We start from the raw sequence: 23,871 nt of genomic DNA on the forward strand, positions 1-23,871 counted from the left end.
GCTCACGGGCCCAGCCGCTCCGCGGCACGTGGGATCCTCCCGGACCAGGGCACGAACCCGTGACCCCTGCATCGGCAGGCGGACTCTCAACCACTGCGCCACCAGGGAAGCCCGAAATATTTTATTTTTATTTATTTATTTTAAAGATTTTTGTTTTGATGTGGACCATTTTAAAAGTGTTTGTTACAATATTGCTTCTGTTTTATGGTTTTTTTGGCCCCAAGGCATGTGGGATCTTAGCTCCCTGACCAGGCATCAAACCCGCACCCCCTGCATTGGAAGGCGAAGTCTTAACAACTGGACCGTTTCTTAGTCATTTCCTTTTTAATTTTTGTGTTCCTGTTGAAATGAACTTTAGTACGAGCCCAGCTTTTCAAACTACCAGGCAATGTGGTCTGTGGTGGGTGTTGGAAATCACAAGGCCAACCACTGTTGGAGGCTGTCACCATTGTTGGGGGATTTCTATGAACTGTACTAAGTAAGGTCACATTTTTAGCTGATTTTTCCTAGGGTGTCATAGTCCATAGTGCTTCTGGCCGGCAGCCAGCACCAGGAGGTAGGCTGTTTTGAAATATTCCTTTAAGTGAGATAATTTTGTATAGTCCTTATTTTTTTTAATAATTTAACTCAATTGGCTGCACTGCACGGCTTGCGGGATCTTAGTTCCCTGACCAGAGATCCAGCCCAGGCCCACTGCAGTGTAAATGCAGAGCCCTAACCACTGGACCGCCAGGGAAGTCCCGACAGAGTCCTATTTGCAGGCTGAGATTTTTTTTTTCTCAGGTTTAGTTTTAGTTCCACCGCATCTCTCTTTGATGAACACAGCCCAAACTTAATAGTATTAGAGCACCTGAAAGAAAGAGTATAGGGCTTCCCTGGTGGCGCAGTGGTTGAGAGTCCGCCTGCCGATGCAGGGGACACGGGTTTGTGCCGCGGAGCGACTGGGCCCGTGAGCCATGGCCGCTGAGCCTGCGCGTCCGGAGCCTGTGCTCCGCAACGGGAGAGGAGCAGAGCCGCTGCCTTGACGCCGCTGCTCGTGGCTCGCTGGCCCCAGGAGGGGGATTCGGGGGGACGTTCCTAGCAGCTGTTGAAACCATTTGTTTCGGGGCTCCTCCCTGTTTCTCCCCTGCTCAGCACTGGCTACCAATGTACGCTTTTCCTTGGTGGAACGGAAAGATACTTCCAAACAAGCTGATGAGCTCCAAGACCGAGTTAAGTCCACCGGTGTGCACCCGGCAAACTACTTTTTTGAGCATGAAGTGCTATTTGGGCATTTTGCCAATTGGTTCTGACATGTGTCTGACACTGAGGACCGTTTGTGTTGGAAGTGCACTTAGAGAAAGCTAGCTTGATGAAATACTGTTTTCAGAATTCTGACGCTGAGAGAACAATATGCCTAGGAGAAAACTGGAAGTTAACTCTTATCACGTCCTTAAAATACAAAGCCCACTTTGCCTGCGACTTCAGACTTGGGTTAATTAGTAGAACTTCAAAAGATGTCTGGGTTTATTAAACATGTATCTTGTACCACATTAAAGAGAAATTATGCTACGAGGAAGATGTTTTTAGAGGTTATGGAATATGTTCTTAAGTTTGCCAGTTAGTAAATGCTGGTATAACAGTTCAATTACTTGTTTCTTGGTTTTGTTAAGGCTTTTAAGGGTTAAAAATTGTAATATGTAATTAAAGCAACTAAAAATGATAAGGGAAGCATTTCACTGTGTAAAGCAAGTAGGATATCTATCGTCAGCGAGGGAAGGTATAAAGAATAGAGATTATTTATTTTACTTAGTCTTATTTTTGGCTGCGTTGGGTCTTTGTTGCTGCTCACGGGCTTTCTCTAGCTGTGGCGAGAGGGGGCTACTCTTCCTTGTGGTGTGTGGGCTTCTCGTTGCGGTGGCTTCTCTTGTTGTGGAGCACTGGCTCTAGGTGCATGGGCTTCAGCAGCTGTGGCACATAGGCTCAGCAGTTGTGGCTCGCAGGCTCTAGAGCGCAGGCTCAGTAGTTGTGGCGTATGGGCTTAGATGCTCCGTGGCATGTGGGATCTTCCTAGACCAGGGCTTGAACCTGTGTCCCCTGCATTGGCAGGAGGATTCTTAACCACCGCGCCACCAGGGAAGCCCAAGAATGGAGATATTTTTGTTGAGGAAAAATGATAATAATTTTGTCCTAGAGCTGTTTGTTTCTGGATGGGGAAAACTAAGGGACAAATCATATGGATATAAAAAGTGATAAAACGTTTGTGAAAAAAGGGAACTTTGAGAAAAGAATTTTGTACATTGTCAGGAGCGATTAAGATTAGATTGGATTGGGCTTCCCTGGTGGCGCAGTGGTTGAGAACCCGCCTGCCGATGCAGGGGACGCGGGTTCGTGCCCCGGTCCGGGAAGATCCCACGTGCCGCAGAACGGCTGGGCCCGTGAGCCATGGCCGCTGAGCCTGCGTGTCCGGAGCCTGTGCTCCGCAACGGGAGAGGCCACAACAGTGAGAGGCCCGCGTACAGCAAAAAAAAAAAAAAAAAAAAAAAATAGATTGGATTTAACTAGGTAAATAAACTTTGTTACTAATAGTAAGCTAAAAAAAAAAAGAAATACATCTTATCTCCTATCTATACTCTTGTATTGATTAAAAGTCTTCTCTGAATGGAAAGCTATAACTGTCTATCTTCAAGTTTGTCTGTACTACATAAATGTTGATCAGTTTTGGGCAATCTATCCATAGCTGCCTGTCTTTGCTGAGTGGACTTAACAAATCTGAGCAGATTGACGATGGCAGCAGGTGTCACTCCAGGTATACGACTGGCAGCCCCAATCTAGGAATTAAAACCACAAGAGAAACATAAATAAGCTATGTCAATTATAAGCAAATCTATTTTCCTCCTGGTAACAATCTGTGTGTTGCAGTTTATGAAATATTTTTAAAACTATTATCTTAATGTATCTTCATAATAACTCAGAAAGTAGATAAAAGAAATGTGGTTATTAATATCTTCATTTTACAAACGGGAAACTGAGGCTCAGAGACATTAAAATGAGTTGTCCAAGATCATGTAACTAACAGATGTTAGAGTACCTAACCTTTTCTCTTCATTAAACTAATCTAACATCACTAGCAGTGGGTTGGGCAGCACCCTATAATTAATCTCAGTAACATTTCTGTGGTATATTTTTACAGTGAAATGTATGAATTATTCACTCCAAGTGGTATAAAGACCTCGTATCAGTTCAGGTCTGTTTTGCCACCAAATAAGTCTGTAGCAAACGTTTGTCCGAGCTTTTTGTATTTTAGAATTTTGGATAAGAGGTGAACTCCAATGACTAGTTCTATGCAATTCAATTTTCTGTGATAATGTAAATTTTCTATAACATTTGCACAGTAAAAATGCACTGTCCAATATGGTACCCAATAGGCCATTGTGGCTACTGAGCACTTATGACTGAAGAGTTGAATTTTTAATTTAATTTTAATTAATGTCAATGGCCGCATTTGGCTAATGGCTATGGTACTGGGCAGTGCAGCCCATGAGTATCCACGGAAACATAACCCAATATGAACAGGATACAGTTATAAAACTTAGAGCCTCTGCCCACTTTCCACAATGACTCTTACTAAGAACACCATGTTAAGTTCATGAACACCATGAAATCACTCCTCCCTTTAAAAACCTTTTTTCAAAAATTTTTGCAGACTGTGGTTTTGTTAAGTGCCCCTTTATTTTTATGAACCGTTACCCAAACCCAACCCAAAACAAACACAACCCACTGCCCATTAAACTATGACACACCATCAATTTTTAAGGTACAACTCAGTTTCAGAGATGTTAAAATGTGTATCTCAGAATCAATAAATACAGCCTACCAGTCTTTAAATATTTGTTATTACAAGTCCAATATTATATACTATGAAGTTTTTACCAGATGTTTACAGCTGGGTGCACATGCACCCACGCAAATGCAAAACACACACAGACAGACAGACAGACACACACACACGCAGGAGCATGGGGTGGGGGACCTCTTTGGCCCCCTTCTTCCTCCTAGTGGCTCCCAATACAACACTATGGAATCCCTAGGGCGGGGATCCAAGTAGTGATTTGAAAACTACGGATATATATTCTATTTTAACCTAAAGTAGTTTCTTTTAAGTCATGCATATATACAAGTTTGTATTGACAGTTTAGCTAGCACAAGGTTGGGACTAGAGGATAATTATAGTCAACCCAATTCTTGAATTCCAGTTACTTATTTAGACTAAGCTTTTTCATCTCTCATAAAAACATACTGACATCTGTCATACAAAGAGAATATGAAAATAAGAGGTTAAGCTTTTTATGATGAAATAAAAATTAGTTATGTGGCCACTGTAAATCCAGGTTTTAAAAATTAAAGCTCTGGCTCTTTATGAACCGTTCCTATCCACTGTTTTCTTACCGTCTGTGGGCGACTGAAATGTAGCTTCTCTCGAACTTCATAGGACAAAGACACATCCCTGAGAGTCAAATAATCTAGGTCTTTTGGCAGTTGGAGAGCTTCATCTCGCTGAACTTCCTTTATTTCTTGTTGCTGATGGAACAACACTGATTCGTATGTGGCTGGTGAACAAAATTAATTATGTTATGATATGCAAATTACATTAACAACTAACAGAGAGCTTTTGCATACATGATCTCAGTACCATGAGACAGGTGGGGTAGGTGTTCCCTTTCACAGATGAGGACATTGAGGCTAAAATAAAGAGAGGGAGTATCTTGCATATTAACTACAACATTCTGTATGGTAGTTTATTCCATGTCCTTTTCATTTCAAAGATCTAGAAAATTAAAAGTAAAAAAAGAAATTGCTTTCCTTCTCAGTACAAATTTTGGTGGAACATTTCCTTCAATAGGCCGTAGGTTTGAATTTTAAGTCCTAAAGATGTTTCTCCAAGGGCTTCCCTGATGGCGCAGTGGTTAAGAATCCACCTGCCAATGCAGGGGACACAGGTTCGAGCCCTGGTCCGGGAAGATCCCACATGCCGTGGAGCAACTAAGCCCGTGAGCCACAACTACTGAGCCTGCGCTCTAGAGTCCGCGAGCCACAACTACTGAAGCCTGTGCGCCTAGAGCCCATGCTCCGCAACAAGAGAAGCCACTGCAATGAGAAGCCCGCCCCGCTCGCCACAACTAAAGAAAGCCCGCATGCAGCAACAAAGACCCAACACAGCCATAAATAAATAAATTAATAAATATTTTTTTAAAAGATGTTTCTCCAAGAAGATGGTTTTCTGAATTATATCCATATAAAGCTATAATTTTAAAAAGTAAATCTTCTTAGGTGATAAAATAATTTAACTAAGGTGTTATTCAGAAGTTAGGAAGATAATTCAGCAATTATTCTGTTCTTAGAAAAATAAATCCAAAACCTGTTTTAAAACCTAAATTGAGGTGGTCATTCTGTCCTGTTTAAGAAAGCAAGTCTTCCCTAAAGGTTCTGGCAGTATCTGCTTCCATCACTTGACTGGCAGCCAGAAAATCTCAGCTCTGAGCCTGGCTCTGCCAATAAACTGCCCTCTAACTACGGACACATCATTATCCTTCTGGGCCTCAGCTGCTTTATCTAGAAATGTGAAGGGATGACCCGGAGGACTTGCGATGGTCTGTATGACAACAAAGGGTCGTTGCGAGGTGCACAGGCCTTACAGTCGGACACGCCAGGTTCAAACCCTAGCTCTGCCACACTCCCCAACTGTGTGAGGCTGGGCAAGTTATCACTTACTTATCTGTAAGATTAAGACATAATGCTAACCACTCTCCTTCATAGGACACTTTTAAGTATCAAATGAAATAATGCATGTGATTAACACAATATATAACAAATTAGTACAACAAACTGTAATGAAATTTTATGACTCATGAATAGACTTTATAGGATCACAGAATATAAATGAAGAGGTAATGTAGATGTTAAAGATATATTTAATCTTTCAAATATGTACACAGCAGAACATGAGAGAGAACTATAAAAAAGAATCTGAAACTAATTTCTGCCTCGCAGTTTCTTGAAGAAACTTGTCTAGTGGAGGATCCAGGCAGTGATTTGCAAACCACTGATACGTATTATTTTTTAACTTAGTGTAGTTTCTTTTAAGCCATGAATGTAAATTAGTCTTTATATATGCCAGAGTCTTTAAAGAACAAGGCAAAACAGTAGCTACTCCATGGCTCAAGTCAGGGTTTCCTATAAACAAGTTAAAGATAATTATTCTGGATGATTTATTGGACAAAACAAGACTGCAAACCAAGTTTAAAGTATAACAGCCAGATGCTAACAGCCTAAATGTTCAATAAAGTAATTTTTACTCAATAGAAAGGTCATGATGTTGAGATATAAGGTTAACAAATACTTCTTACACATCAGCAAATGATTAGGGTCTGGTCATGTGGAAGAATGATAGGAGGCACTTGGGTCATCCTATATATGCAGCCAAAGTACAGCAAGGTGACAGACCCCTCTGGAACGGAAAGAAAATTAGCACTGCTAGAAGGAATGCAGCATTCTTACCACCTTCGCTGGTCCCCAAGGAGCTTCAAGTCCTTTCCTGTTTGAACGATCCATCATTACCCTGCTTTTCCTACCCTTCTCCCCATCTCATTCTCTTCCCTGCCTCTTTCTCCACATAATTTTCCACCGGAGGAAAAAAAAAATCTATCACAATGCAGAAGCTAATGTTATTCTCAGTATTTGTTTAAGATTTTTTTAAATAAAGAAAAACTTTTTAAAAATGCAGTGCAACTCCAAAAGTCACATGTGACTTTGATGGTCATTATATTGACAAATATATTGACAAAGAGTAGGAGAGAACACCAAATGTTATAATAATGTGCAAGGGCAGACTGTGGATTTCTTTGCCTGACACAAAGTTAAGTACTTGTTAATGGAAGAGTATTTCAATATATTGTCAAAGCCAAAGATAGCATTATTTTTCTCATTATTAGAACATTAAAATGGGGAAAATGTAGGGACAACCCTGGTGGTCCAGTGGATAAGACACTGCACTCCCAGTGCAGGGGGCCCGGGTTCGATCCCTGGTCGGGGCACTAGATCCCGCACGCATGCCACAACTTATTGAGTTCACATGCTGCAACTAAAGAATTCCACATGCTGCAACTAAAGATCCCACATGCCACAACTAAGACCTGGTTCAGCCAAAATAAGTGAATTAATAATAAATTAATAAATATTTAAAAATAACAAAGATTAACTTTCTTACAACAGGCAAGTTTACAAGTCTGGAACACACCTCGATCATGTTTGCATTAGATCTTATAATTTAGGAGCAGGGTGGAGGAGGGAAAAAAAAATCTAAAGAAAAAGAAGGGGGATGTAAAAAAAAAGAAGTTCAAAAGAAAAAAAATGGGGGTTTTTTTGTTGTTTTTTTTTAAAGGAGAGCTCTACAGTAGCACTTCCCAAAAATGAAATATACACACAAATCATGTAGGGATCTTGTTAAAAAGCAGATGCTCACTCAGTGGGTCTGGGCTGGAGCCTGAGATTTTGCATCTGTACCATGCTCCCCACATGTTGCAATGCTATCTGGGAACCCCACTCTGAGTGGTCAGAGCCTAAGATGATGCTGGTCCTATGGTAATAAGGGCTCCTCTTGACAGAGAGCTCTTTGTGGATCTGCCATCCATTCACAATTTGCACGGAAGGGAAGGAGAACAGACATCCTAAGTAAAAAAGCATTTTCTACCTTCTATTTTCAGTCTTTCGGCGAGCTCTCTACATTTGGTGTACTTCTTCAAGGGCTCTGGAACAGCCTTGGCCAACAACTCTGTGTCAACTTCCTCATACTTCAGAACATCGAGAGCTCTACAAATTCACAGAAGTTTCATTAACACAGGGATCCATACTGTATCAAGCAGATTAAGAACAAGATTCCCTGAAAATAATACAAGTCTCAGAATAAATAATATCAATGTATTTCAAATTCTTCCCAAGTACAGCGGGCAAACGCAGCAGCAACTGCAGCACAGTAGGACCCCAAGAAGGTCAGCATGTGGTTCTCCTCAACTCCCTTCATCATGAGGGGTAAGTTGCTGACAGCACTGCAATGATCTATTTGTCCTCCCTTTCTTGTAAGGACAGAGCATCCTCTGACAACAACGGTTTGACTGAACTCCGTAAGAATTTACATCTAAGTCACATTGAGCCCACGTCCTGTGAATGCACGTGTGCTCGGGACCAGCTGAAGATCTCCTGCTCGCTCCAAGATTGCAAAACATCTGCAGTTTCCTTCTCATTTTGTTTGGTTCTCACAAGGCCTCACTGATCTGCACAGCTTCCCTAAATTTACTGCCTTAATCTTATTTTTGTTTACTTAGATCTTTCTCTCTTTTAATAGACTGCTTTTTTGATCAACTCTGTCCATCCAAAACCAATTAAGCCAATTAATTATCTAGGCAACAGAAAGTCAGCTCTGCCCATCCTGGGGTCCCAAGTTCTTCGAGGCCTCCTAGATGCCTTCTTTACAGCTCATCCTATCACCAGGGTCATGCGTAACCACCCTCTACAGATGCCTGACTCACCCATCTCTTCCTCAGACGGCCTAGGAAAGGCCAGACACCCTCTCTCCACAAGGAGCCTGTCAGCTCTGCTGTGCTCCACGAAATGACTCCTGTGTCAACTAATTTCAGATGAGCTAGGATGAAACCAAATAACCCTAAACTCCAATGGGAAAGCGGCTGTCCTTTCAGACATTATAGAACATGCTGGAACACACCTTCTAACGACTAACCCAAAAAACAGCTACCGTGGAATCTCACAGGGTCGTGACCTCAAAGAAAAGCCTGTGACCATTTAACTTTTAAAAAGTTTTAAATAATTTGTTTGTAAGGCTTGGAGCTGTTTGCGGGCCCAAACTTCAAGAGCAGCTTTGAATGAAGCCTAAGCCTCAGGGTGCAGAGACCTGGCACAGAAGGACAGCTGGCACACTTCCACAGAACACAAGAGACGGTTTCTGCGCTACCTGGCAGGTCAATGCGTTTCCCTGTCATCATGACAGATGTGTGTGCACCTGTCTCTTCTGTCAAAATGCCAGCTCCAAGTCCAGTTCAACTTCTCACGGCCGGCACAGAGCCCGCCATGTGTGCTGCAGATGCAACACGTGTCCTCTGCCCAAGTTTCTATCTTTTCAGCTTTACATATCTAGGAACTGATAAAGTGGGTTCTTTTAGGGAGGCTGAATCCTAGACTATAAATATTCTGCTGAAATCAACATGAGGCCCCATCACTGTCACCGCTTCCTTCTGAAATGAAAGACACGTGAATAACAAGGAAAGCATTTGGCCAAATTACTGTTTTTAAAAAAAATCACCTTAACAAAATGGCTACTCATGGCATTAGTCAGGTAAAAACATAAAACTGACAGCCTCCTTTTTCATATTTTTATTCATTGATTCGCATTTTAAACTGTGTTGAAAACAATCACTTCCCATACTCTCACTATGACCTCAATCCACATTAGTCACACGGAATGCAAATTCTAATTATATAAAATTTGAAATAGTGCAATATTTGATCTAAACAAAGCATAACGTTATAAATTCTTTTGCAAAGTTTGAAATAATGTGAACCCTCTTAAATTTACACAAAGAAATAGCTGGACAACTGAGCGAATTATAAAACTATGTTTATACTACTACCATCTCCTGGTACCACTTAGCTGGTAAACAAATAAATCCAGCACCCTTATTTGTGAACCAGGCTGTCTTTCCTGTGAATGAGATCCTCTGGTTTGGGTGACTACTCTGCAGGTTATTTCTTACTTACTGTTACTGTAACTAAAAACCTGCTTACTATTCTCTAACCATGGTGCCAGTGCTTTGGGAAATTCCTGTGAAAATGAAAATTGGGGAACAGAAATTGTAAATGATAGAACACTGTGATGACATGAAAGCCAAACAAAGACATGCTATGTCTGGCTGTTAGTTAAGGGGAGAGCACTTGGAAAGATTAGAGATAATAAAAAGTGGCATTAAAATGGGTATACCTTTAAGTCCACAGAATCCCTCACAAGGAAAACAGGGGTTGGAAATAAAGGAAAACTATAAAGGAGAAACATACTGGAGACACAGTTGCAAGATCAAGCCAGCATGTGTGCTTCTAAGATACGATGATTGTAGGTTTATGCCTCCTGAGCACCGCACACCCCCGATTAGCTTACATTTTTTAAATGGGAAAAAGCAGTGGTGAAAGATGCAGATTTTGAATTATGCAAGGTTTTTAGGAACACACCTCTGAGGCAAAAAAGCTCTATATTAATGCCCTTTAGACTTAGAGTCCATATAACCAGAATGGTAAAAACAAGGACAAAAAGAACCCTAAAATGTAGCAAGGGACTCTTCAAGTAAGTCCAAAGAATTTATAACACTACGCTTAATCAAAGTTTCCCTGCTACACCTCACAGGCAAGATGAGACCACTCCAATTGCTCCCTGCCTAAAAAAGAACGCAGATCACTCTATTTCTTAGTTTGTACCCCCTAAATCTTAGGCAAGCCTGAAGAACTCAATGGGAGCCACAGAGAAATTAAATAAAAAATGAAAGTAATTTAGAATCATATATATTGTCATTAGTGAATAAAGAAATAAGTTACATCTAAAGGATTCTGAAAAGAATCAAATGTAATAGCTGCATTCATTTAAAATGTGCAGGTAGGGAACTTATAGGTAATATCTCTCTGAAATTATTTCATTTTTCTTTAAAAAGTAAGAAAGGGGGCTTCCCTGGTGGCGCAGTGGTTGAAAGTCCACCTGCTGATGCAGGGGACGCGGGTTCGTGCCCCGGTTCGGGAGGATCCCACGTGCCGCGGAGCGGCTGGGCCCGTGAGCCACGGCCGCTGAGCCTGCACATCCAGAGCCTGTGCTCCGCAACGGGAGAGGCCACAACGGTGAGAGGCCCTCGTACCGCAAAAAAAAAAAAAAAAAAAAAAAAAGTAAGAAAGGTCTACATTAAAAATGCATACCTGAGAGGTAGACTTTTACCAATACTTATAGAAGCCTCTGGGATTAAGTTTTTCCACTTAGAACTTGGAAACTCAATGGATTTTAGCACAGAAATGCCTTCTTCTAAAGAAGACTTCATCCACGTAGCTCTTTCATATCGTTGTTGGGACACACAACCAGCTTCCTTGTACCCTAGAAGGGGGAGGGAGAGACTATAATGAAAGAGGTCTTAAAGGAGAGGAAATCTGGTTGCAAGACTCAGTGAAGAGTTACCTCGGAACGTGAGCCTGCTGTCGGCGTTATCAGGACGCAGTGACAAGCGGAACTCAGCTCGGCTGGTAAACATGCGGTATGGTTCGTTGGTACCCAGCGTGGTGAGGTCATCAATCAAGACTCCTATGTAGCCTTCTGTTCGGCTAATGACAAAAGGAGGCTTGTGTCTGACCCGAAGACTTGCATTGATTCCAGCTATCACACCCTACGAGAGGACTGAAATGTTTAAAAGGCCATTATGAACTGAACAAAGAGCTATCCTATTCAGATACTACCTGGAAATAATGGCTCAGGGAGTGAGAAAGCAGGCCCTGCTCAGCAGGGACAGAACAAAGACAGAAAATGTGGTCCATATTCAGAAACAGAATATGGGTAATGTACCAGTTTAGAATGCTATGATTCATTGTTTTCAAAGATATCTAATATTCCTGATAAACCTAGGTGGGCTAATCTTTTTTTAAAAAATCCACTTGTAAGACTTTTTTAGCATTTTCCTACTTACAAGTAACAGTAACATAACTTTCTGCTGAAAAAGGAATAATAATAGGGTAATTTTCAATAAAGTTAGTTTAAAAGAACTAAATTTTTTTTTTAATTTCAGAAGCAATATAATAAGTGTAATTGAAATATGCTATTGGATCTAGGAGCTCAGAAAAGAGTAATAAAGGCACAGTGTTTTTAAAATCCTGTTGTATACTCTGAAACAGAATAAGTCTTCTATTGTAGTTATGAGTTATATCTAATCTCTATATAGCTATCATAAGACATCAAGAGGAGGAACACCAGTTAAATAGTCCTTTTCTGTTCAGTAACATCTGAACAATCTCTTACTTGAGCTGCAGCTTCCTCATAACCAGTAGTGCCATTTATCTGTCCGGCAAAGAAGAGCCGCTGCACCAAATGAGTCTCGAGAGAAGGAGTGATCTGACGGGGGTCCAAGTAATCATACTGAACACCATAGCCTAGCCAAAGAATAAATGGTAAAAAATAATAAAAACAGTGCTGGATTTGCCTCAAGGTAGAGATGCAAAGATTATCATTAATTACTCTTTAAAAATGAAGACTATTTTTTTTTGTTTTTGCGGTACGCGGGCCTCTCACTGTTGTGGCCTCTCCCGTTGCGGAGCACAGGCTCCGGACACGCAGGCTCAGCGGCCATGGCTCGCGGGCCCAGCCGCTCCGCGGCATGTGAGACCTTCCCGGACCGGGGCACGAACCCGTGGTCCCCTGCATCGGCAGGCGGACTCAACCAATGCGCCACCAGGGAAGCCCGAAGACTATTTTAAATGCACAGGTGTTGGGCTTTGTGTTCTGAGGCTCTAAGCAATCATGACTGTGGCTAAGATCTCCTCACCATCTGCAAAGCAATGCTGAGCTCACACTTAAGGGCACTTGGCATTCTCTTTACCTGGCTGAATCACTTTAGCTTTCTCCAAGCCTCTGATGCATGTGATCATTTTCTCTTGTAATTCAGCTGGTAGTGTCACAGATAACCCTTGGGGGTAGATGAGGTCAGAATCCATTCCTTCAGGTTCCAACCAAACCTGATGTAAACGGTTTGGAAAACGCAAAACCTTTGATTCAATAGAGGGACAGTATCTAGAAAAGGACATTGAAGTTTAAAAATTTAATAAAACAAACAACAGAGGGTTGACGTTGTTCCTTACAGTAATTGAGCACTGATATTTTGTCCTTACCGGGGTCCTCTTGTACTTTCCTTAACGTGACAGTTAAGGTGAAGGTTCTCAAGGACAATCTCATCCACTTGAGGGTTGGTGTGAGTCAAGTAACATGGCAGCTGATCTTCTGGCTAAAACACAGGAACTAGTTACAACATTGTTTTGCCTCTCTATTAGTTTGCCTCTTATTCAAATAAATGCCACACATGATATGCACTCACTTTTATAGACCTTAAATCTATGCATAATGCCAAATGCTAATGGTGAAGTATGCTTACTAAAAACAACCCAAAAGATGAACCTAAATTTACGCAAGCCTCCAGATCAACAGTTTACAGGAAATATAGAGGATGCAGGAACATGTTTAAGGCACCAGAGGGTTGAAATCAGACAAATCTAGAATGTAGGAAACTTCAGAAAAGAAATGACTTGGTTTCTTCCACATATAAATGTAAAAAAAAAAAAAAAAAGAGGGGAACTATTATAAGACACATTATCCAAAGTCATGTATGGACCTCATTTGGTTCTTCAAATAAAACAACTGTAAAAAAAAAAAACATTTTAAATAAACATTTAAAAACAACTATAAAAACTAAGGGGCTTCCCTGGTGGTGCAGTGGTTGGGAGTCCGCCTGCCAATGCAGGGGACACGGGTTCGAGCCCCGGTCCGGGAAGATCCCACATGCCGCGGAGCGGCTGGGCCCGTGAGCCATGGCCGCTGAGCCTGCGCGTCCGGAGCCTGTGCTCTGCGACAGGAGAGGCCACAACAGTGAGAGGCCCGCATACCACAAAAAAAAAAAAAAAAAAAACCTAGGGAAAACTGAGCACTGAATATCAGATGTTGTTAAGAAATTAAGTTCTGCTATGTGTGACAATAGTACTGTGTCGATTTTTACAGAGTCCTTATTTGTTAAAGACATGTACCAAAGTGTATCTGAGTGAAATGATGTGATGTCTGATTGTTGCTTTAAAACTCAGCAAGAACAAAGTATTGAGGAAAATGAACCAGGAATGTCAGAACAGGGAATTCCTTAGTGGTCCAGTGGTTAGGACTCCATGCTGCCACTGCAGGAGGCACGAGTTCAATCCCCAGTCAGGGAACTGAGATCCCACGAGCTATGTGGCATGACCAAAAATAAAAAACAAAACTAAAAAACAGAAAGTTTAAAAATATACACACTAGGAAAGTATCATCATGATTTACATTTTACCAAAGTAAAAATATAAAAGTCACTTGCTCAACAACACTTGGAGCCACTCATCAGGGTAACACTCATCAGAAACTAGTACCATCAAATATTAGCCCTTAATTCTAAACACACAATATACAGTTTTTTGTTTTTTAAACTCAAAGGATAGGTAGAAGTAGCCTGTATCTTCAAAAGTATCAGTGCCATTTAAGACTGAGGAACCGGGACTTCCCTGGCGGCGCAGTGGTTAAGAATCCGCCTGCCAGTGCAGGGGACATGGGTTCGAGCCCTGTTCCGGGAAGATCCCACATGCTGCGGAGCAACTAAGTCCATGCGCCACTACTGAACCTGCTCTCTAGAGCCCATGAGCCACAACTACTGAAGCCTGCGAGCCACAACTACTGAAGCCCGCGCACCTAGAGCCCGTGCTCCACAGCAAGAGAAGCCACTGCAATGTGAAGCCCGTGCACTGCAACGAAGAGTAGCCCTTGCTTGCTGCAACTAAAGAAAACCTGTGTGCAGCAATGAAGACCCAACACAGACAAAAATAAATGAATAAATAATTTTATTTTTTTTTAAAAAAGGGCTTCCCTGGTGGCACAGTGGTTGAGAGTCCGCCTGCCAATGCAGGGGACACGGGTTCGTGCCCCGGTCTGGGAAGATCCCACGTGCCACGGAGCGGATGGGCCCGTGAGCCATGGCTGCTGAGCCTGCGTGTCCGGAGCCTGTGCTCCGCAACTGGAGAGGCCACAACAGTGATGAGATGCAGACTGAAGTATTTCGAGGTAAAGGGTCATAATCTCTGTAACTTTTAAATATTTCTGGAGAAGAAAAAAGAATAAAAATAAATGTGGGGGGCTCCCCTGGTGGCGCAGTGGTTAAGAATCCACCTACCAATGCAGGGGACAGGCATTCGAGCCCTGGTCCAGGAAGATCCCACATGCCACGGAGCAACTCAGCCCGTGCGCCACAACTACTGAGCCTGCACGCCTAGAGTCTGTGCTCTGCAACGAGAAGCCACTGCAATGAGAAGCCTGCGCACCTCAATGAATAGCCCCCACTCGCCGCAACTAGAGAAAGCCCGTGTGCAGCAACAAAGACCCAATGCAACCAAAAATAAATAAATTTAAAATAAATGTGTATATTATTGTTTTATACATTAAATATATACATGTATCTATGTCTCTATATGTGGAGAGAGGGCAAAATATTAACAATGGGTGAATTACAATCGTTTATAGGAGTTTCACAGTCTTAAAACTTTTCTGAAATTATTTCAAAAAGTTTAAATAGGCAAAGTTATCAAAGTAATGAAATTTAAGAATTTATGGGGAAACACCCAAGTAGCCAAATCAGCTAATCCTTTTAAAGATCCCTTTTGCACACTAAGTAATAGTGATGAAAAGTGAATTGCTACCAAAAAAAAAAAAAAAAGAAAAAGAAAAAAAGCGTTAGTCTATCCTCTGTTTAAAGTCAGATTTTCATAAATTATCTCACCTTGATCCACACTGTCTCATTGATAAAGCTGAACGGTATGGATGGATTATCTGGTGTCTGCTTGTTTAGAATACTGAAATTAATGGATTCTTTGGCGATCCGGGGCGGAGTCCCAGTCTTCAATCTTCCCACCACAAACCCCAACTTCTCCAGAGTCTGAGCCAACCCTATGGAAGGCTGATCCCCTAAACGTCCTGCTGGATGCATCTCCAATCCAATTACAATCATGCCTCTCAGAAACGTCCCAGTAGTTAGAACCACACTCTCCGCATACACTGTACTTCCATCCCCTAAAGGATAGAAAACAAAACTCAGGTTCTAATTGTCACCATGGATCGAATTGGAACGTGACTATTTTATAGTAAAACTACAGAAAAATTTTGTCTTTATAGAAACTAGAAAAATATTTTAAATCAGTAAGAAGCCTATATGTTATCAATCTCAAGAATCCGAGAAAGCTGGGATGGAGAGCATAATGTATTCTCACCAATACACATGTTCCTAAAATCTTGTCAGCACTGAATAGTCTCAGGTAATTTTGCTTTCTTTTTTTTACAAGCTGTTAATGAAAATAAGCCTTATTACATCGAGTAATAATAAAAAGATGCAAACAGTTCCATTCTCTTCCAGATGTTTGTATCAACTTACAGGAAAGGCAGAACTGAAATCTACATACAGTCTCAGGAAAAATTTCGGGATCCTTGTTAGGTTTGGTTTGGGAGGTTGCTCTTTCTTCTGTATTTATAACTTGTGCATTTAAAAAATTGACTTCAAAGCACTAATAGTCATGCAAATGCTTAAGCAAAAAAGAAATTACATTAAGCAGAATCTATAGTGTATGGGAAACGAGGGGACCAGCTACTAGTTATGGGTGCTGTCAAGTCCGCACTACGAAAAAAGCCCTTCAAGTTGTATCAGCTTACGAAAAGGAACAAAGAACAATGAGGGTAACATAAATGTATTCAAAAGAGGAGAGCGAGGGCTTCCCTGGTGGCGCATTGGTTGGGAGTCCGCCTGCCGATGCAGGGGACGCGGGTTCGTGCCCCGGTCTGAGAAGATCCCACATGCCGCGGAGCGGCTGGGCCCATGAGCCATGGCCGCTGAGCCTGCGCGTCTGGAGCCTGTGTTCCGCGACGGGAGCGGCCACGGCAGTGAGAGGCCAAAAAAAAAAGAGGAGAGCGAGACACTAGTATCTTGGAGGCAAACTAGTTTGCTGTAACATAGGTAATTTTAACGTGCCTCTTTTGAATCAGTGCTTTAAAAGACAACAACAAACACCTGGGTATTTCCTCACTATTTAAAATGTAACTCCCAATCAACTGCAAAATCTTTCCTCAATCTTACAGGCTGTAGATTCGGAGGCTGGTGAACCACGGGAGGGGCGGGGGGAGGAGAAACAAAACTGTTACCATTTTGAAAACAAAGTTTCATCCTAACAGGGGAGAAGACCTGTAACTTCTCCTCTCGGAAGAAGACAAAAAAACCTTCCAGGCTCACGAGGCAGCTAGGACCCGGCCTTCCGTTCCGTTTCAGCCAAGCACTCCCGCACCACCAACCCTCGCGCGTGGATGACGCCGCGTTTCAGGCTCTCCATCGCGCTCCTGCTGCCCGCGGAGGGGGGCCTGACCTCTCTCCCCAGCTCTTCGATGATGGCCAGCAGCTCCGCGTGTTTGCTCTGGGGCACCTGGTTCTTCCCAGTTCCCTGGGCGTAGCCTAGAGATGGCGGCCCATAGTCACTCAGCAGCTGGCGGTACTGGGAAGACTGGTGGAGGGCGGGTGGACGCTCCCAGAGGCGCCGAGGGAGGCGGCGGGCACGTGCGCGGTCAAGCAGCGGGGCCCGGCCCTGGCGTCCGCGCGCCCGCCCAGCTCCCACACACTTTCTGTTGTTCTCACTTAATTTTTTAAATTAATTAATTTTAGACTTCTGGTTAAATATGGCAGACCACTTCACATGATTTTTTCTCCCTCTTGAAACTCCAAGAAAATGAGATAAAGGGGCAAAAAAGATATAAAACCACAGGACAAGTAATGGAAAAGAACTTGTCAAAAGATGAGAAATTTCAAAATATTTTCAGAAGATAGAAAGTGGTTGCAGTGGGGAGGGAGTTTGGGATTAACCTATTCACACTACATATAAACTAGATAATCAACAAGGGCCTACTGTATAGTATAGCACATGGAACTCTACTCAATATTCTGTAATAACCTACAGGGGAAAAGAATCTGAAAAAGAGTGGATATATGTATATGTATAACTGAATCACTTTGCTGTACCCCTGAAACTAACACAATATTGTAAATCAACTATACTCCAATATAAAATTAAATTTTAAAAAAGTGGTTGGAAGAGTGAAAACTGATTTAGCAGAGGGGAGAAGGCCTTAACTCAAGAACCTGAAGAGAACATACTGATGACACTGAAGCAACTTGCCGTGCAAAGGCTCAGAAACTGGAGGACTGAATATAAGAAATGAAGGGATGAAGCTAGGGGGCTGAAAATGAGAGAAAGAGTTGAAATCTGCATATAAAGGTTTGCCTGCAGACAGATCTACCTTACACTAATCAAACAATATAATCATCAAATCTGGAGGGGAAAGGATGCAGGGGAGAGAAAGGGAAATGAAAATAAAACTAGTAACTGTTCAGCATAGGGAAGTCAGTAAACTGACAGATGAAAAAGAAGATTAAGTATATTATACAAAATCATAGTTACTAAGGTAATCACAGAACAAAAACATGAACTTTTAAGAAAGAAACATACCTCCCTAAAGCAAAGAAAACCAAACACAGATTAAGTGGTTAAAAAAAAAAAAAAGTACAGAATAGTGTGTGCAATATGCTACTGCTATGTGTGTTGGAGGGAAATATAAACACACACACAGAAAGACCACACCAGAGACGAGTAATGCTCCCGAGGAAGGAAACTGGCTGCCTGGGGCACAAGATGACAGTCCACCTTTTCATTCTACCTTCTTTCATCTCCTTTAAACCGTTTACCATTATATGTATTCCTCATTCAAAAAAAACTAATAAATGTATAATAAAAATTAATTTTAAAATAGGGAAAATAAGTTAATCTCTGTATTTTAAATGACTGAGATTCTTCAGCACAGCCCCTCCTACCATTTTGTTCCTAGAATGCTAGCAGGCGCCAACAGTCCAGTACCCTGGCAGAAGATCGATTCTTCGCCTGAGGACTAAGAGACATAGATGTTTGGGAGTTACCAACAAAAAGGCCAGTTCAATCCCTAATCACCAGACTATATAGTTGCCCAAGCAATAAAATTAACTGTGCACATACTAATCTTCCAGTCAATGTTTAAGTGGTTAAGTCTGTAGAGGGAGATAATAGAGATAAATTGTTTTTCCATACAAACTTAAATTCTATTTGATTTTTGTAAAAATTACATGCATGTGTTATTTTAATTTAAAAATTAATACGTAACTCAAATAAAAAACATATATAATAATCCTATAAAATATAAATTAAAAATATCTAAAGTCAGAAATAAGAAATACCAAGAGGAAAATACAATTATGCAAGCTACAGAGTCCGAAAATAAGATGGTGCAGAATGTGAGCTTCGTTGTCAAAATGAAAGGAGAAGTATGATTTTTTATACAGTTCTCCTCATGTATGAACAGAAAACACAACAATTTCCTAGAATAAGCAAACCATCTCCATACTCTGCTCAAAATAAATTTCTCACATGGAGTTTGATACTATTATCATCTATAAGCAGGACATACCCAAAACAACACCACTGACACGATATTTTCCAGTGTGCTCAGGCTCTGGTTCTGTAAGAATGAGATCTTCTACAGCTCCCTCCTGAACAGTAAGCAGTGGTGTATTTAGGATTTCTTTCTGTCAAAACAGAATGCAAGCTGAAACATAACAGTTAAACAATCACTACAATCTTTCCTGTTTTCATGCCCTGTTCTTACCTGCATGTTCTGTTTATAAAGTTTCCTATCAATTTGAGCTCTCAGACCCCAAACAGCTGGTCCCTTGCGCCGGTTTAATACTTTGTAATGTACACCAGACTGGTCACAGATTCGAGAACACAGGCCATCCAAGGCATCAACTTCTCTCATTAAATGCCCTTTTCCAATGCCACCAAAGGAAGGATTACAGGACATCTGACCTAAAGAGAACAGACATAAACAAAATAAATATATGAGCATCTTGCATATAGTGAGTCTTGATAAAATAAAAGAACTTGAAGCAAACACTAAAAATGCCGGAGTTCCAACAGGATGCAAGAGTTATTCTGGGCGGGACTTCCTGGTGGCACAGTGGTTAAGAATTCCCCTGCATTCGAGGAAACTGTATAAAAAATCATACTTCTCCTTTCATTTTGACAACGAAGCTCACATTCTGTACCATCTTATTTTTGGACTCTATAGTTTGCATAATTGTGTACCTCCTTCCTTTGACACAGAATCACTACTTATTTAGGTAAACACTATTCCCTATGAGGCTTTGTTTGGGGAGTATGACCTAAATTCAGTTTAGGGGTAAACCTTTATTGATCTAAAGTAATCATTGGTAATCCTACTTGCCAGTGTCTGATTTAGTGTCAGAAGACTTTTCTCTTTTGTCATGAATGCCAAAAAATAGTTTGTCGAAAAGCATTATTTTCCAGGTTAGTATAAAATAAAAGATTTTCTGTCTCTGACTTCATTATTAGCAGATGATATGACTGAATTGAAAGGACAATTCCTGCATTCTGTATTCTTACAGAAGTTCAACTTTGTCAGCCAAAGCTGTCTTTCTCAGTACAAGCAGAAATACTTGATACTCTACGACATCAAATTACCTTAAAAAAAATGAGACTTTAATTTTAAGATAGAATTGTCATTTACTAAGCTCATCTATTAATATAAGAGTTATTAAAATATCTCTGAAATCTATTTATTTAAAAAGAAACTTTAGGTCCTATTGTATTGTATAAATACAATGGGTATTTTTATAGGATATTAATGACTACTTAATGAATATGGGTTTTGATGGGAATTCCTTTATTCTTGACAGAATTACATTACTTATACTATTTAATGATCATCTTAGTTCAATACTTTTTTGCTCATTACATTTAAAAATTGTTATTCCTGGTTTTTACTCGGGTAATCATCTAGCCTTGCTCCAAAAGAATCGCTGTTAACAGTGTATATTTCTCTACAGTTATGAGCTGAATGGTTGTTTTAAGAAGTATTTCAGTACACAAAGCACAGTTAACATTTCAGTTACTATTCACTCTTAAGCAAAATTCAAGAGGAAAGACATAGGCATGCATAATTTACAGGATAATGTCCTAGCTAGTATCTAAGATGACGCTAGAGAGGAGTCTTGCTTAAATTATGGCCGTCCAACTACAGCCTGTAAGTGCAAAAAAGCACTGTCGGATCGTCCTAAGCACAAAAGTGGGGAATAAACATTCAGTAGGAATACAGAATTCAATAAAAAAGGACCCTCCTTCTTCAAAAGGGCTTCACAAAATCTCGAGAAAAATACAGTGGTCATTTAATAAACGAGTAGTAATAATGTTAATTCACTTTTAAAAAAAAGTTAATTAATTTATTTATATATTTTTATTTTTGGCTGCGTTGGGTCTTGGTTGCTGCGCACGGGTTTTCTCTAGTTGCGGTGCGCGGGCTTCTCATTGCGGTGGCTTCTCTTGTTGCGGGGCACTGGCTCTAGGCGCGGGGGCTTCAGTAGTTGTGGCTCACGGGTTCCAGGGCGCAGGCTCAGTGGCACCTGGGCTCAGTAGTTGTGGGGCACGGGCTTAGTTGCACCGCGGCATGCGGGATCTTCCCAGATCCAGGGATCCAACAGTGTCACCTGCGTTGGCAGGCAGATTTTTAACCACTGCGCCACCAGGGAAGCCCTAATTCACTCTTTAACCAAAGCAACAAGCTAATAAAGGGCAAATGGCAACAATGAAATAAAGTATCAACCACTATACAGTTTGCCCTTTTCTCAAAGCACCCCCTCTCCCCAACCCACAGCCCCCCGCACCCCCCCCCCCCCCCACTAATTACTTTTCAGCAGCAGCACAATCCACGGTCCACAGAATAGCCCCTAGTCTTAGAGCTCTGGCCCGGGCCCGCTTGATCTGCGAAGCACAAATCAGGCTAAAACCACAGTCGGCAGGATTCTCATCAGCCTTAAGAGAGGGAAAAGGGTGCCCACATCAGGCACTGTGAGGGGGAGGAGGAGGACACTGGCTGCTTGCGTCCTGGGCAAGCCCCACACCGCGCTACTCACCGATGGTGTCCACTCGGTGCGTGAGCAGGAGAGTCCGGGAGCCGCATCGAGCGGCGGCGGCAGCGGCTTCGGTCCCCGCATGTCCTCCGCCGATAACTACCACGTCGAAGTGCGGAGTCCAGGGCGCCGCGCTGTCACCGCTGAACCGGAAAGACTGATGGTGCTGTTTGGTGAGTGAAGCCGCGACCCAGCGACCACAGCCTCGGAAGAAGAACATGTTTGGAGAAAGGCCGAGTCTTTAACTCTGAGCCTGACACGAGCGAGGAGCAAACATTTAGGAGAACAAAGTCTTCAAGGAGCAGCCATCTTGTTCTGACGTAACAGCGTAGCACGTCTACGTCCAGCGTCGCCGCTGATTGGCAGTTTGGCGAAACTTTACTGATGAAACAAGACCCGGCGCTGCGCAGGCGGAGCGCGAGGCTGTTTGATTCCATATGGTTCTGGAATGGGGGGACTCTTAGTCATCTTTTGTCCTTTTCAGCGAATTTATGTTAAGAGATATCTTGCAAAATTATAAGACACCTTGAGACACAGTGTCAAGGTCCTGGGTCGTAAAATCCTTTTTACTACCATGATTATAGAAAAGAGAATTAATAATAAGAAGAATAAATGTATACATTACCAGAAAACATTTTGGCCTTACAAATAATATTTTTTTAAAACAGATAATTTAATTAATGAATTTCCTTCTAGTCTATACTTAATTTCAAATCTACTGTTGAGTAATCTGAAAAGCAGAAAATAAAATCTCTGCTTTTGAGAGGCATATAGTTTCATGGACAACTTAGGCAGGGTATAAGCAATAGAAGAAAAAGGTGATCAGTTGTAAATTGATCAAGTTTACTTCCATTTTGGAGAAAGGTTGGATTTATAGAAATGAAAAATCTCAGTCCTGGTCCTCAAAGAGTTCCCAGACTACTGACTGGCACACACACAGTTATAAGGCAATGCATTCAATCCTATAATAGAGCCACCATGAGCTGCAATTACAGAGGGAATGGTCCTGTCCACCAGGGCAGATGATAGGAGATGCTTGCTTCTTAAAAGAATTGATTTATGAAATGGACTTGAAGTAATTTATCATAAAAGGAAAGAAAAATGATTGAAGAGTCCTTAATGTCTGGCCTCCAAATACCTTCCTTAATCGTTTTTCGTTTGCATTTGCTGTTAACTCAGCCTGGAATACATTTTTCCTCTTCCCTTGCCGTGCACCCTCATCAGCCCACAAACTTTACGGTATCTCATGCTTCAAATGAGAAGAATGTCACTCAACACAAAAGGAAGTTACACATAGGCAAGATGATGGACATTTTGTATGTTAATGCTTTTTCCCTTCACAGCCATTTCTTTTTCTTTTTTTTTTAACATCTTTATTGGAGTATAATTGCTTTACAATGTTGTGTTAGTTTCTGCTTTATAACAAATATATCCCCATACCTCCTCCCTCTTGCGTCTCCCTCCCACCCTCCCTATCCCACCCCTCTAGGTGGTCACAAAGCACCGAGCTGATCTCCCTGTTCTATGCGGCTGCTTCCCACTAGCTATCTATTTTACCTTTGGTAGTGTATATAAATCCATGCCACTCTCTCACTTCGTCCCAGCTTACCCCTCCCCCTTCCCCGTGTCCTCAAGTCCATTTTCTAAACAGCCATTTTTTTCTTTCGTCTTTTTTTTTTTTTTTTTTTTGGTGGTTGTTGTTTTTGTTTTTTTGAGGTAACACTGGTTTATAACATTAGATGTTTCACGTGTCCCACATTATATTTCTTCTTCTGTATACACTACAGAAGGGTGCTCACCATCAAAAGTTTAGGAGCCATCTGTCACCATACAGTTGACCCCCTTTACCCCTTTCACCCTCCCCCCACTCCCCTTTCCCTCTGGTAACCAATACTCTGTTCTCTGTATCTATGTGTTTGGTTTTGTTTGGTTTGGTTAATTCTTTTTTATTTTTTCAATTCCTCATATGAGTAAAGTCATGCTA

At 41.5% G+C, this 23,871-nt stretch overlaps 1 protein-coding gene and 1 pseudogene across 2 annotated transcripts; both read right to left on the reverse strand.

Annotated features, from left to right (window-relative positions):
* Nucleotides 1-119: 119 nt before the first annotated feature.
* On the reverse strand, nucleotides 120-22,222 carry MTO1 (mitochondrial tRNA translation optimization 1). 2 transcript variants are annotated; one of them, XR_010836194.1, is made up of 14 exons: nucleotides 21,891-22,204; nucleotides 21,665-21,738; nucleotides 19,568-19,767; nucleotides 19,370-19,487; nucleotides 15,621-15,910; nucleotides 12,952-13,064; nucleotides 12,663-12,853; nucleotides 12,086-12,216; nucleotides 11,255-11,459; nucleotides 11,002-11,173; nucleotides 7,730-7,848; nucleotides 4,429-4,589; nucleotides 2,375-2,810; nucleotides 120-2,067 (listed from the first exon to the last, which is right to left on the reverse strand). XR_010836194.1 is itself a non-coding variant. In XM_059035954.2 (12 exons), exons 1-12 carry the CDS (start codon nucleotides 22,105-22,107, stop codon nucleotides 2,649-2,651), a joined length of 2,079 nt encoding a protein of 692 aa, XP_058891937.1. In that variant the 5' UTR covers nucleotides 22,108-22,222; the 3' UTR covers nucleotides 120-2,648. The 2 variants fall into 2 exon arrangements, 1 of the variants encoding a protein (XP_058891937.1); XM_059035954.2 differs by lacking the exon at nucleotides 21,665-21,738 and having other exon boundaries at nucleotides 120-2,810; nucleotides 21,891-22,222.
* Nucleotides 16,990-18,620, reverse strand: LOC131768199 (cyclin-dependent kinase 2-associated protein 1 pseudogene; annotated as a pseudogene).
* Nucleotides 22,223-23,871: the final 1,649 nt, after the last annotated feature.

This window comes from Kogia breviceps, chromosome 13, assembly GCF_026419965.1.
Source record: "Kogia breviceps isolate mKogBre1 chromosome 13, mKogBre1 haplotype 1, whole genome shotgun sequence".
In the NCBI taxonomy this organism is placed as follows: Eukaryota; Metazoa; Chordata; class Mammalia; order Artiodactyla; family Physeteridae; genus Kogia; species Kogia breviceps.